The sequence below is a fragment of the Calliopsis andreniformis genome, chromosome 3 (genome assembly GCF_051401765.1).
Source record: "Calliopsis andreniformis isolate RMS-2024a chromosome 3, iyCalAndr_principal, whole genome shotgun sequence".
In the NCBI taxonomy this organism is placed as follows: Eukaryota; Metazoa; Arthropoda; class Insecta; order Hymenoptera; family Andrenidae; genus Calliopsis; species Calliopsis andreniformis.
The window spans coordinates 28,474,135-28,489,591 of record NC_135064.1 but is presented as its reverse complement, the minus strand read 5'-3'; the positions used below and the strand labels follow the sequence as shown (position 1 = coordinate 28,489,591).

At 45.0% G+C, this 15,457-nt stretch overlaps 1 protein-coding gene across 1 annotated transcript; it reads left to right on the top strand.

The window, feature by feature from the left end:
- Positions 1-358: 358 nt before the first annotated feature.
- LOC143177373 (cilia- and flagella-associated protein 43-like) lies at positions 359-6,865 on the top strand. The gene is made up of 10 exons (XM_076375247.1): positions 359-920; positions 995-1,742; positions 1,836-2,500; positions 2,654-2,688; positions 2,760-3,566; positions 3,693-4,022; positions 4,725-5,150; positions 5,256-6,120; positions 6,218-6,757; positions 6,816-6,865. The coding sequence occupies exons 1-10, from the start codon at positions 359-361 to the stop codon at positions 6,863-6,865; spliced, it is 5,028 nt and encodes a 1,675-aa protein (XP_076231362.1).
- Positions 6,866-15,457: the final 8,592 nt, after the last annotated feature.

Sequence of the window (15,457 nt, the reverse complement as noted above, 5' to 3'; positions counted from 1 at the left end):
CGGTACATTTGTCTTTTGGGGGTTGATTGCAGGTAGGGAGGATGTAAAGGAATCTTGAGTATTTTTAGATTTTCATTTGTGGGATGCTCCATATTTCCAAATAATGACGATATGGAATTTTAGGGTTAACAGGTTCACTAGTTCTATGACCTATATGTAGGTCAGTACCTTTTTGATGAACTACTTTTAACTTAAAGGCAGAAAAATCGATAAATTTTAAAATTCCAATAGATTCGTCAATTGTTCTCCTAAAGCAAACGTCATTGAGATCACAATCGCGTGATACATTTGAGGTTACTTCCTCTCTTTCAATTTTCATCTGCAGCATCCACTATCAGAAAAAAACGTTCTCCCAAGCATGACCAAAGACGCGTGGAAGCCCGCTTGGGTTCGCGGGAGCGAGATCCAAGAAATAATTTGGATCGGCAAGGAAGTGATCGCTTGGTGTACTGGTGTGCATGTCGTGTTCTTCAACGTCGTCCATCAGACGAAGAGCGTGTACTGGGGCTGGAACCAGGAACTAGGAGAGGGTGCTCGCTGTCTGGCTGGCCACATGAGCCTCCCTATCTTCTGTTTTGCCGAGAAAGTCGTTCACCCCAGAATACTAGTGTACTCCTTCCCCTCGATGACAAAAATCACCGAGTGTACTGGTGGTTGTCCAACTGGCTACTTAGCCAATGCGTTCACAGGAAAAGATTTCTTGGTCTCTGTCGGCTCTTATCCTAATTTCCCTATGATAATCTGGTATTGGAAGACTGGTGAGAAACTGATCGCTGTCAATACTCCCATTCGCGATGAAGTTGGGCAGATCTTGCGGATCACTCAAGTCGGACCTACTGTCATCGCGCAGATGGGCAGAACCTGTGGACAGTTGCTCACCTGGGAACTCGAAGTGGCAGGAAAGACCGTCATTTTGAAAGGTGAGACTCCCTGCAATTCAATCTTTTCTATTTCAAATTTCATCTTTACATTTACTCCAAGTCTCTAAACCTAGATCACGAGATAAACCTGCCAAAAAAGATTCCAATTCACTGGGTGGATTGGTCACCCACTTCCACTGACCCCTTGCTAGCTATCACCGACAAAGACGCTCATGTCTACCTCAGCAATTATGACGGTAGCGAAATCAACCGAATCGTGATATCGCAGCGCTGTGGCGTCTGCATCGATTTCGAACTCCCTATGCTTCGTTGGTTCCGAGAGGGCATCATTCTGCGAACGACCTTCTGCCAGATCCGTTTCTTCACCAAAAACCCTAAAACACAGAAGTGGCGCAAGGAATGGTACATAATGTCGACGACGAGGCCGTGCTTTCTGGTGGCACACCCTGTTCACAACAACTGGTTCTTCTACCACACATTGGAGGGGTACTTGATGCAAATCGACTTCTTAGAGGGGGAGGAGGTCCCTGAGATCAAAAAATACTTTGACTATGGCGCCGTCTACCGATACGCAGACTTCGTTTACCCTTGGTGTCATCATCTCGTCGTTATTGATGATCTCAAAGAACTGAAAGTTGTAGAGTGTTACAGTGGACTAGTTGTAGCGGAGCTGGACCCTGAAATCGAGGGAGAGATTAATTCTCAGGCTTCTCACCCTGATTATCCTCTGATAGTTCTAGGGTCCACGCATGGTGAACTCGTATTCGTTAGTCTAATTGATCCTAATAAACCAAAGGTGGTTGCTTCTCTGCTGCTGCAGAGGAGACCCCTGGATTTGATCAAATTCTCACATTCTGGGAAGTAAGTGTCTTTAATAATATTTAGTGTCAGATCCTATGGCTTTAACATTAAAATATTCAATTTGTAAAAATAAATTATTCTCCATTTTCTCAGGTATCTGTTAGCAGCCGAAAAGAGTACTGGAAATTGCTTCTGTGTCAGCCTGCAGCGCGACAAATGCTACACAGTACAAGCTCTTCTGCAGTACCAACGAACAATTACAGACGCATTGATCTTCGAGTCGTTTAAAAGACTAAAAGTTTTTCTCTTATTCGCTGGAGCGACTCAGTTCGTCGCGAGCCAACAAGTGAGCGTTATTGATGTGCCAGAAGGACGAAACCTAATCACTGGTATCGGAGACATTCTCGATCTACCTGGTCTCTATCGTAGCCTTTGGCAAGTCCCTGGAAACGCGATGATGCTGATTGGTTCACCCTATTTGACACGTCAGCTACGATTGCAGAGACTACAGGACTTCAAGGATTTGATTATAGTGGACGGTCTGATGACGGGACACTATGTTAGATTGGCGAATCTTTTCGTCGATCGAAACTGGATCACTTCCACTGCCTTTGATGGTTTGGTCTTCGTTAGAGACAAAACTGTTCGACGAGTAGTTACCTATGCTATGACGCATCATAGGGCTGACTTTGGCTCTGTCAAGGCAATAGTTAGCAAAGGTGGAAACTTGATTGTCTGCCTTGGATACAATGGCTCGCTGGTTGCGCTGAGGAGTACTGATGAGAAGAAGGTTCGTTTGCTTTCAGAGTTCTTAGGAAGTATAAGAATTAATGGAATAGTAGAAATAGTATGGGACCCCGATTAACTATTTTAACACGAGATGTGAATTATAAGCGCTTTCCTGATAGCTAGTCTAATTATTTTTGATAGACTACTATCAAATTACGCAACCTACTTCGACTGAACAAAAGAATTAAAACTTAAGAAACTGATATTTCTAAAAAATGTCTAAAATTTAATTCCACTCTTCACTTATAATTAATATTTCTGCGTTCGTTCTTCCTTTCTCCAGCGTAGGACAATCCACCTACTTCCACCGCTGATGACTCGAAAAGCATCTGCCACATAAACTACGATCTCTACGAGAAACAGAAAGCCAAGATCCAGTCCGATTACGCTAGTCTGGATCCTGCGATTCAAGATATCCTGACACGTCCAAAGTTCCAATTCCCTGATCCCGAGGAGGGCGACAAAACTTGGTCAGAGTGGAGGGACGAGATGCAGGTCCTAGAAGAAGAAGAGAAGTGCAAGGAGGAGAAGACAGCTATTTTCAAAGACTTCCAAGTTCTGAAGGACAAAGTGAGGAAGATGCTAGATGAAAATGAAATGTGCCCAGAGTTAGAGAGGCTGCCAGTGTCAGCCTTCGACTTGGATATAACTGGCCGCGACCAGAAGTTGAAGGCAGGCCGCGACGAGTGCGAGGACATGCGACTGCAGCTGGAGCACCAGTGCAGCGAAATGAACAGGGTAGCTGCTTGGATACGCAAGACTTTCTGGGACCCTCAGGAGATTTTGGGTAAATCCTTGCTGCCCATATTTGGAGACAGAGAGGTGACCAACTATGCTACTGTCGCGGAGAATCTCGAGGACCAGGACCATCTGCGATGGGCCCTTTTCTGTAAGGAAGCCGTGGGCAAAATCATGGAGGACGAAACATTTCAGCCTTGGAGGCTCTACGACGGGGAGGAACTTCAGGTAGAACTGAACAAACGATTGAGATTGCGTCGCGAAGAGTATAGGAGGATCGATTTGCTGTTGGATGAGGAGGAGGAGGTGGAAGTCCCTCAAGAGGAAGTGCAGCAGGAGATAGCGATGCAAGGTGCGGTGAAGATATGAAATATTATTATTTTTAAGTATGAATGCAGGAGAATTTCACGCACCAATGATATGCACTGAAAGACTACTATCTTTAAATAGCTATATCTAATATAACAGGATTGAATTTTTTAGAATGTTACTAGCTTAAGATTTAGCAACACTTCCTCTTTGCTCGAAGGTACAACCACGCACCGCTACATCGAAGCATCCCCCTATTACTCCCAGATTGAATCATACGGGTTCGATCACGTGATGCTAAACAATTGTTTCCTGACGCACGACTGCAAGAAGCTCCGGGCGCATTTCAACGAAGCCTTCGACATGGTGTACGAGCTCAAAGAGAAAGAGATGAACGTGATACGAGAGAGAGCCGAGAAAATACGACACATAGATTCGGAATTAAGACTCATGTTTGGGCAGGCTGTGTCCTACATACCGTTAGACCCAACATGGGGATGGCAGGTGATTCCCTGAACTGTGGTCGATAACAAGTGTTAGAAATTTTAAGAGATGATTTTACATATCAACATCAGACAAATTCAAGAATAACTAAATTGCGTTTAAAAATGTGTCTGATTAGGGACTTATTTTACTGCCGATGTGCATTAGTCAGGAACGACGAAATCAGTAGAATAAGTCCTGAGTCAGACACATTTCTCACGTGTCTTAGATGTCTTTTAACAATTAATAAATCTTCGTTTTAGCATGTAGAATGACCCTTTAAAGTTTCTGATACCTATTATCGATTACCCTGCAGGTATACTGATTTACTTGAAGATAGGGTTAGTAGTGGGAGACAAAAGTATTTCCTTCTTAGAGACTCACATCTCCTTGAATACCACCTTTCAGTGAGAAGCATTTCCTCCAAATAATTCCAAGATACACTGAATGTAGGCTGAGTTTATAGTGAAGGAGTACAGTACTACACAGATCTAACTCAAACTCGAATCATTTCTCTATAAAACTGTTATCAATTAAAAAAGCAACGTCCTGAGGCACATCAGAATAGTATGTCCCCCATCAATCAGAAATCACAACAGCAATAATGATCAGAAGGAAAAATAGGAATCCATTTGCTATCAGTCAGCATAAATCGTCCGTTCAAGGCCCAATTTCACCTCCTGTCTTCGTGTAACCACCGTTAACCTTCTCCTCTGTGCGTAGGAGAGGCCAGAAGGCATTATCAAGGTTCTCGATCACGAAGTCAAGGCGAAACCGTACATCTCGCCGTCGCAGCAAGAAATCCTAGACAAGGAGGCGGCCGAGGCAGAGCGAATCCGACTGTTGTTGCTGGCTGATGACTTTCGTGAACGCGCCCTCATGGCGATGATGGACGGCGTGCTGGAGGTTCGATGGGAGGACATCATCAAGATAGACGTGCCTAAGCCGGCCTGCATGCTCGAGAAGAAACCGGAAGACTACAACGAGGAAGACATTAAAACTGTGAGACAATACGAAAAGGATGTTCAGTTCCTGCAGGAGGAACGGGAGCGCTACAGGAGGATTCTGGAGGTTGACTACGTGAAAGTCATGAAGTTGATGCAGGATGGGATCGACAATTTCAACGAGAAACAGGATCAACTGTTTCACGTGGGTTTTCTATTACGATCGGTTTTGCGCCGCGTGGGCGAATCGATCAGTTCTGATTAATTATCCTCGCTACTCTTATCAACGAAACTTTTAATTATCCCACAGCTGAAGATAAGCATCGAGGCGGCAATAAACCAGATCAATCTGCGATACATCCGTGGACGCACTGGGATTTATCATCGAATGAAAGCTCTACGCTATGAGCATGAAGTGAAAGAGAAAATCGGCAAGATGCAGGAATACGAGGTTGCTCTGCAGGCGGATCAGGAGATTTTCCGAAATGTTCTCCAGGAGTTCCTCAGTCAACGCGAGACGCTCATCAATCGAGATAAAATGATAGCCAAAAGGTTTAAATCTGAGTTTCCAACACTTAACAAATTATACGTGGAGCTGCTCGAGCGCCAGTACACGCGTCGACCCAGGACGAACTTGAAGAACCTCAGTGCCTCTGAGCTTTTGGAGCTAGGCAGTCATGCGATGTCTAAATCTCGACCCACTCACTTACCATCAGAGTGCAAAGACTATCTGAAAGCACTTGACAATTTAGATGTTCGGCCAACTCTCCTTCCACCAACGATAGAAACTGTTCACTGGGATCACTTGATAAAATTAAGGCGTTTCAAAATTGAAATGGAGCTGAAGTGTAAAGCAAAGGAAGTAGAGATCGCGAGTACTGAAGACACAATTATGGGATTCGAAATGAGAATCGAAAAGTGTAGAATGAATGTAGAAGAGACGAAGAAACATCTCGACGAGACTAGGAAACGTCGAGTAATTTCTGAGCTAGATGTTGAGTTGCAGTTGGTTCTGAAGATGGGTCAGGTGGAGATAAACATTGCAGGCCAGCTAGAAGACACTGAAGACGCGGTCCTGGTATCAAAATCTGAGATCGATGCGGTTAATGAGCTTATCAGAGCCGCTGGGTCCTGCAAGCTCGATGCCTTGACTAATCTACTGAATTTTCAGCGAGGTATAATATCCAATTCAGTCCTCAGTGTCTCAAGACTTCATATCTTAAAATTTGATATCTGTCTTCCAACTTCAACACATCCTAATCACGTTTCCAGGTACTTTGCTAAAAGAGTGGGAACACGAGTGTCACAGAAAGCGTTTAGAAGATTTGCAAGAGGATCTTCGTTTCTTAGAGTCTGTGACAGTGACGAAAGAGATGCAGGCGTACTTGAAGCGCAGGGCCATGGGCCTGAAGGACGACAAGACGCCGCAGCAGCTGAACACGGACATCGAGGCGATGAAGAGTCGGTTCGGGGGTATCGTTGAGGGCCACCGGGCGCGATTTCGCTCCATCGAGAAGGAGATTGCGACGATCAGGAGCAAGAACGAGGAGCTCGATCGGCAGATCTTCGAGACAAATGTGGCGAGGTGCGAGATGGAGCAGCGGCGCGATCCTATCAGCGAGGCGAGGCAGCAGGAACACGTGGAGAGGAAGATAAGGATGTTCATGAGGCGATCCGATCTGATCAAGAAGCTGCAGGATAATTACGCGGAGATGCTCGTGTTGCAGACGGAGCACGAGCTGCTCAGGCTTCGTCGTTACCCCATGTTCCACTTTAAGCTCATCGACGACAGCACAGAGAAGGAGCACACTCGTTCGAAACACGATTTTTGCCCCTGTTAATGAAGGCTTCCGATTTCTATGGATTTCAGAGACTCCTTCTCTGTCCGCATGGACGCTCTTCCTCTTCGTGATGGAATGAACAGCGATAACGAAAAGCATTACTTCAAATTCGATTCCTCGTTCCACGATATTCCATTTTCCAAATTGATGAAATTTTTAAAGACATGCGATTCTATAATTAAGATAATGAGATGGAATTAACTGTAGAACTGCACGATTTAGAGAATTTTACGAGCTTTACACGAGCGAATTTATCCACCAGTTGAACCAATAACCTGACTCAATGGAAATAGAAGCGAAAAGCATTCGGTGAAATGCACGTGAATGCATTCATTTTGAAATTACTTTTATCTTATTTATTCGAATAGTTAATCTTACTTACACGTGCACGTTAATTTGCAATACCACAGAGAATTGAAATTATATAGAAAATCTTTGAGAAGATTTGCAAGTATTAAAGAGGATTTCCAAATACTGGGATCGCGACAAGCCTTGTCCCAGAGCCCACCTCTAAACGTCGTTAAATTACCAGGCTAGCGAAAGGATTTAATCAGAGTCGCTTTGCTGACTCCCACAAAGGACAAGCGGCAATTTGCAGCGGCGCATAAATCACCCCGTTGGACGCGCGGTCTCGATACATAATAGGCGCCGCGATCTATACTCTTTTTCACCATAAATAACTGTACTAATAGTATAGCAGCGAGATGAATGATGTCGGGAAGGGTGAAACGCCAGGATCTACGGATCAGCCGCGAAACGATCGCGTACGAATCAATTTGATCTGAGAAATTCCCAGGTGGATCCGTTTCAACAAGAAAAAAATTCAAGACTCATTCGGCGACGATTAAACGTAGAAGAATCTTGCTCCATCGTCCCCTCGTTGACGTCTCTCGGGTGACATTCACTCATTTTTTACGCCTGAGGGTTGAGGATATCGAGAGACTTCGAAAGGAAGAGACTCTGAACTATCTATCATCGGGAGAGCTCGAATGTTTGGGGCACAATGGGCGTAGAGAGTAAGATACTGTGCAGAAGTTGCTCCAGCCTTGATGGAAAATGAAGCAACAGGCAACGTGTGCGAAGACCAGAGGGATGCAGTCGATCTGCCCTGGAATTTCTTATCTTTTCCGTTCCATCGATCCCACACTGTGTTACTCTTCCTCAATGTTTAAGTGGTCTCCGATCGTCTACAGAGATTTCGATGTAATTCTGCAAATATTATTCTAGTTGCTTTTTTGCATTTTTGCTTTTTTCTAGGTGAATTGAATGCTCTTTTTAAGCTGCTTTAAGTGCAGTGATTTTCTGTACAATCTACTTCTTACGTGCATAATTTTTAGAGAGAAAGTACAAGTAAAGGATACTATTAAAAATATATTTTTGCCTCTACTTTAACATGGACTGTACGTGTATGGCATTTCTTACCCTACTTTCTGTGTACTGTTTTGCATCATTGCACTATTTCATAATCATTGTAATTCACATTACCATAAAAAGAGAAAGAATATACGAAATTGATCGACGGGGGAGACGCTTGACCAACACTCTAAATATTTTCGATTTAACGATCGCATGATTTTTATTAATGAACACGTCGGTATTCAGGCGGCTTGGTCCCCTCGCCAGCAAATACTATGGCGGTTGAAAGGTTATTCATCGACTTCCTCTTCTCGTCGCCGCGGTAGCCGTGACAAGTCACGGAATCCGGGATACAAATGTGTGACCGTCAATCGATTAATCATCGTTTCACCGCTGACACCGACATAATACTGTCGTCGTTACGTAAGAACCTCTAGTCCACTGTTAGGAAACTGCTACTTAGCAGCGAATCCCCTTGTTTGCGAGGTATTTCTAAACTTTGAGCCCACCCTGCCTCGGCATTCTCTGCGGACACTATTATGTCATAGAAGGAGTTAAGGTATAATAGCAATTTGTAGATGAAGTGTGTAGAATGATCTTCACTGAACTTTCTGGGAGAAGAATGTATTGGAAATTCTTTTAGGACAATGGAACAGTCCTACCTATATTTTCCTTTTTATCTCAGCCAGCTTTTTCTGTAACAAATTGCAATATATCGCCGTCGAGCGAGAGACGGAAACGTCGAAGTGATCCAGAGCAGAACTTCCAAGCGTCTCGTCGTGAAATTATCCCTGGGAAAAAGACGAGTGTACGTTTCCAGGATGGCAGCGCGATATCATGGTGCTAGACGAGGTAGGAGGCCGCTGGTACACGGGGGCAGCGTCGGTTATCGGGAGAGCGGCCACTCCAATCAATGCAAATCAAATCGAGAGCCGTGAATGCGAAGAGCGTGTAGTCAAATCAACCGAATAAAAGCTTCATGAATGTAAAAGACTGGTGAATGCGAGCGGCGCGAGCCAATCTGGTAATGCGTCGTTCTCCCTCCCCTTCGGTTCGCGGCTCTTCTGCCTCCCTCTTAACACGACGGGGGTGGGAAGGATAACCAACTCTGGAATATTGCGTCAGCTTGCCCACTCCATCGCTTGGGACCAGACGTTTAAAAAAATATCGCTCTCTTCCTTCGGTGATCAGCTGCTAGATCTTATCTCATGAACAGAGATTTTGATGCATTTACATTTTAGTAAATGGGGTTGAGAGGTTTAGAGAGTTGCAAACATTTCTTTCTTTATTCGTTCAAAGAATTAAAAAATATGTTGTAAAATTATTTGCTTTTGTCTTTCATTCCTTCGAAAATTCCGGGACGTGTGCGCCCTTCCACAGTTATATCGTGCAAGTCCAATGCATCATGGGTGGGTGTTCCAGCAGATTTCTTTGACTCCACCATTTCGTTGTATTCTTAAAGAAGATGTCGAAGTAGTTAATAATAATGTGATTTGGAATATGAGGTTAAATTCGTACCACTTTCAGGCCGATACTTTAGGTCTTCTTTTTGAAACACTTTAAAGTCCTTCTTGTTGCAACTACTATAACTCCGTGAGATAAGACGTCGGCCTAGACGAAATATTAATTATCAATGCTTTCATTTTCTAAGATCTAACATAACTATATTTAAGGTTATCAATTTTGTATTATTTTAAGTAAAAATGCGCAGACTTTCGTTACCATTTATATATCGCCAAGAGGGAAATCGAAACATAGTACTCTAAATTCAATCCAGTTTTGAGATGTCCGTTCACGCTAGAATTTTTACCTAATTACACATTGCGTCATCTCTGTCAATATTCAGCAACAAAAGAAAGATTCGAGGGCACCCAATTTCCACGCAACGAACTATACCTATAATAAAGAATGAAAGAGTCTAAGAAAAATGTCTCACAACAGGGTTCGATCTTAAGTAGCCGCAACGAAAGCTTTCCTCGCCATAAATCACCGATCACTCTATTATATTTTCGAATATCATCGGCAACAAAAGAGGCACATGACCCCGTTCCTCTGGCGCTGCCAGTTCTCAGCCACCCCAATCCCTATAAGGCGAGGATCGCGCGAGACAGGCCCTCGTTGGCGCAATAAAAATTTGACACGATCGTCCACCGGGCACGATGGAAGAAAAACGGTCGGCTGCAAGGAGGGAAGGGCTGGCGAACGGGCAGCCGACTTTACGACTCGCGCTACGCGAAAGGGCGAAAGGGACGACAGCGAAACTCGTTATTATCCGACCGTACTTCTTCGTGGCGTCCCGAGAAGAAGACTGGACGTCGATGGCGACCGGCCGTTCGCTCCTCCACGGGCCACTTTCGGACCATAAAGAGACAAAGGAGTGTTCCTCGGCTCTCTGCGCCTCTCTGCACCGTTCTTCGGCAGTAAACTCTCATTTTCGCGGGACAGAGAGAGCAGCGCTACGAGATACAGGGAGCCAGTGATTTCGAGCGAGTCCCTGAAGTCGATGGTGCTTTCGCAGATCGGGGCAATGCCGTTTCAGCTCAGGGATTCTCGGTACCGTGACCCATGGGATTCGAAAACGACTCGGAATGTGGCGCGTGAGTTTCAACCCCTCGCGGTTTCGCGTGTCTAGCCTCAGTCGTCGTAACCGCGGCCTGTTTCGCGTGTCCGGCATCAGTCATCATAACACGTTGAAATTTCGAAATTGTAGGCCGTCTCGGGGCTGCAATTAAAGGAGGTTAAAGCGCAGGGTTGCTGGGTAAATAAGGATACAGCCGCATGAGAAACGGAATCGTACTTCGGCCAACTTTAATTTGCCATTTTAATTCTGCATCACTAATTGCTCGGAACTGAATCGAACGTTTCGAGCCTGCATTCTGCTTTTATTGTCATAATCATGCATAGTTTTTCTTTTTAATTGATGAAATTACATCTTTAACATATTCGATATTAGCATCATGTATCTGTGAACTACCTACATCATTTTGCAGCCCCACGGGAAAATGAACTCAAAGGAAAATACATAAAATTCTTAAGAACAGTGAAATATATAAAAAGTTATATCTGCTTATGTTATGAAATATGTGCTGGCTAAATCTATGTATCAAAGAACACTGCTCAATTGAATTAAAACTGAAATTCTTTCACACGTGACAGTACTAATTTTGTCCTTTTCTAATTGTATGAAGAAAGGATGTCTGCCTTTTTCATTTATAAAAAAGTCTCGAAAATCCCTGCAATATTGTATCTCGAAATTCTGTTCAGTATTTTCTCCTTCACGAAGCATCGCGACACGGCAGAGAGGTCTGAAAACCGTCTGCTTACATATGCTGCATTATCAGAGTTCCTCGCTACTATCGAGTGGACCGTGTGCCTAAGCGTGACATTAATCCTCGGTAAGCTGGACGTCTTTCTGTACGTTTCGCCACGTTCTACCGCAAGGCATTTACTTACGTATGCACGAATCCACAATGGGCACGATGTAGCACGCCACCCTCGTTCCTTTTCGGCGGATTGGGCTGAATGCCCGCGACGTTGCATCGTCCTGCCGCGATATTCAGCCAACCTCGAAACAGGGCTTGATAACCGCTATTTCGACGCGGCTACGCATATTCAACCGAGATTTTCCTCGAAAATTTTACTCACCGCTGCGATACAGGCTATTTCCTTAACAGTGGGCACAGCTTCAGGGGATGAGTTTAATGTACCACTTTAATAGAACATGTGTACTGTACTTAATATGCTGGAAGCTATAATTAAGAAAAGGGATTATAATATTATTATACAATTTAAATTCGGTATGAATTACAGTTAATATGGGGCGTTTACAAATTTGTTACGAGAAAGTAAATCTACACGAAGGAGAGTGGTGAAGATGAGCGTTTTCAAAAGGGAATCGTTGCTCGGAGTATGGTTGATGAGCAGAAAAAAGAAGGTAGACGTACTCTCTAGATGGCTAAGAAGAAAACATCAAGACAGAAAATTAGTTCACGATTCGCTACTTTGAGACGTTCAGGCCTGAGAGCCTCTCCCACTGCGGTTTACGATTACGAGACTAATCTAGATTTAATGACAGGGTCCCGCGAGCTCGACGAATGATGAAGTGTCAAATCGGACCCCAAGGTAGGCGTTGTTTCCCACTCTAGGCCCAGAATGGCAAGGGCAATGTATTCTATGGGCAGATTTTTAATTAGCGCACGATGGGTCCGCCCTTTTACCACTATCCTTAACGTGTCATTATACCTTCCGAATGCTGACGGTGTTTCTACTCTCGGAAAAGGAGGGTCGTAGAAAATGGACACCTTGGCTGCTGCTTGAAAAGGAAACGAGTCTTTTGTTAGCCCATTGATTTTCATCGGAGATTTATTTCTTCAGCGATGAGAAACACCTGGGATGGTCATTTTTGTGTATTTATCATGTCGGAATAATCATACATGTTTTCTTTACTATACATCTACTACCCAATTATTTATAAGTAGATGTATATATTTTATTAGACACTGTCTTTTTGGAATATTTAGGATTTATTTTTTTTATAGATGAACAGTTTTAGAAAGCACCCTCTACAATAAGTATTTAATTCGAAAGAAAACCAAGTACCATTTCTGCAGGTACAAGATACAACCGAGCAAGAATTTTTCAGGTCTCATCGAGCGAACGAATCACCAGCACGAGTGCCAAGAAGTCTTCTCAACCCTCCTCCCACCCCTGACGCTTGGTGCACCGCAAGCGTACGTAGAAATATGAGCGCGAGGGCCACGGGTACGTTCCCCATCCACCATAGAGTAGCCTCGAAGAGAGATGATCGTGATCCACGAGCGAACACCGGCTGCCCTCAGTCTTCGGGCCCTTGGCCACGGATCACCACGTTTCCTCCCTCCCCCGCAACCCCAGCCGTCGATCGTCCCGTTTCCACGCGAAATCTCGGCTGCCATTAATTCAGCGCCGCCTGACAGGTCACTCGAGTAGAACATCCCATTACAGATATTACGGGGCCGCGTAGGGCCCCGCGTTCCATCCTATCAAATAATTATTATTGTTGTTTGCTTTGCGGCTCTCCCACCCGAGCACCGTGGAGCTTCCTCTCGGCAGCCCCCTGCCTCTCCTCTTGAGAGGATCGTCGGGGTGACCGGCAATTTGTTTCTAAATTTATTACCGATGACCGATATACAGGAAAGTCTCGGAGGCTCCGTTCCTTCTATCCACACGGCTGGTGATATCGAATTGGAATCGGGAGGACGGTGATTCCTCGGTTCCCGGGGCTATGGGGGTTGGTACCGAGAGGGGTCACTCTCGAGGTTATTGTAATAAATATCGGGAAAGCTGATTGTACGCTCGATGCGTTCCTCTTCGCTGGGCTCGCGGGGGATGCTGCTCTGGGAGGGATAATTCGTTGGAGCCTAAAAAAGTGCTCCTCCACTTTGTCTTTGTCCCAGTGGAAGCTGTCCATTGTTTGTGGCTTCAACGGTTGTGGATGCTCATAATTCGTGACCAGAGGTTTCCTTTTCCTGCCTCTAATGATATCCAGCGAGACAAAAGGGGTAACTTATTCCGACTCGGTAAGTGCTCGATTGTGACTGAAGCAAAAATTAGATGTAAATTGTTCGTCTGCAGGACCGAAGGGTTCTGTATCTGAGAATTAAAGAAGCCTGTAGATCATTGATATTTCTCCTCGTTCCAAAAAGTCTCTCAAGCAATACGTGGAAACAGCGAAGAGTAAAGCTAGTGACCTTGAAACATTCTTGGTATTCTCACTCGGAATAAAAAAGTGGCACAGTATGCACAACACCAATATCCTCGAGGCCTTCACGGTTTAAGGTTCTTACAGCATAGGAAAAGCAAGAATCCAGGTTCTCACGTTCGCGTGCAAGCAGAGGGTGCGCGGCCAGCGAAGGGCTGAGAGGGGGAAATAGTCGGAGAGGGCGGTTTGCAAATAAGAACGAAAAAGGTGGTCCAGTCTCGAGCGAGAGCGAGCGAAACCACCTTAAATACAGGTCACGCGTGTTTTGGCCCCGTGTTCGCCCTCCCCGTCCCCTCCCCAACCCCTCCCTCTCTCCTTTTCTTCTCCTTTTGATACCGCGGCCGTATTTACCTGCTGTCCGCGTACAAAAGTCATCGTTAGAAACGATTCCACGCACGTGAACGGGACGAGGGAGGGTTGTCGGTGGTAGCTCCGACTATAATGCGGTCTCGCGCGCGGAATTCGGCGTACCGAGTTCGAGTGGACGACCTCGAGAACGGTGGGAATGCCAGCAGTAACGATTCAAATTGCTAATCGCGGCTCTCGCGTGCTCGCTGGGACGCCTGTTGCAAGGCCAGCCCGAATCGCGAATCGTGCCATTCCCGATGCACTCGCGAGGGGAGCCCACTGTGGAATTATGGGAATTACGCACCCTCGCACGGTCACCGTTTCCATTACAAGGGGGATTATTGTTGTCGTTCCCGCTGCTATCTGTCGATTCTTTATTGCCGCTTTTATGGAGGAATTTAGGTAGCGAATTTCAGGTTTATTTACTGAGGTAAATTTATTATAGCTCTAGAGGAAATAAACAGGTGTTTGGTGCTGCATGGTTCAAAGATATGTTATATATAAAAAGTAATTGTACCACACGTTACGACCAAAACTACACGCAACTACAGCCATTCGACAACTGATCCCGAACCCCTGCGCTTTCATTCTCTTAAAGATTCGCACCTCACTCACGAAAATCGTTCATCTAGCAACGATCATTCTTATCACCAAGCATACTAACTCGCTCACATACCACATAGTTGAGAGATGTTATTTTTTCAAATTGTGTAATATAATCGTCTCTTGTACTCTTTGAAAATCATGTAAAATGAAAAAGTGCTACCTAGAGCAATCTCATTTTATTTCCAACCCCAAAGGTTTCGTTCGGATGGCTCCTTTTAAGTGGTCCCATTCAGTACGATCCAGAAAGGATAATGGTAATAATAGGGAGGAAAATGAGTAGCATTTTATTAAATAGTCCCTCGAGGTCACCGTTTCATTAAGGCAGCGCGATGCAAGGGCTACCTTCTGTCGCAAGAAAAGTGGTCGCGATTAGAAGGAAAGCACCTGCAACAGCGCGAGAAGTGCATCGCCGTGAGCGAAAGCTACATGCGTGAAAAGTGCATCCATTCTCGCGGCTTATCGTGCGCCACCAGCAGCAGTACATCCATTACACCCGTCGCGGTGTTCGTAACGCTACATCAATTCCACGTAACCCGTTCGTCCTGCGGTAAGAAACGTCCACGGTGTTCCCCCCGTGAACCTTAGAACCTCTCGCTATCAATCGCCAGCGATAATACGTGT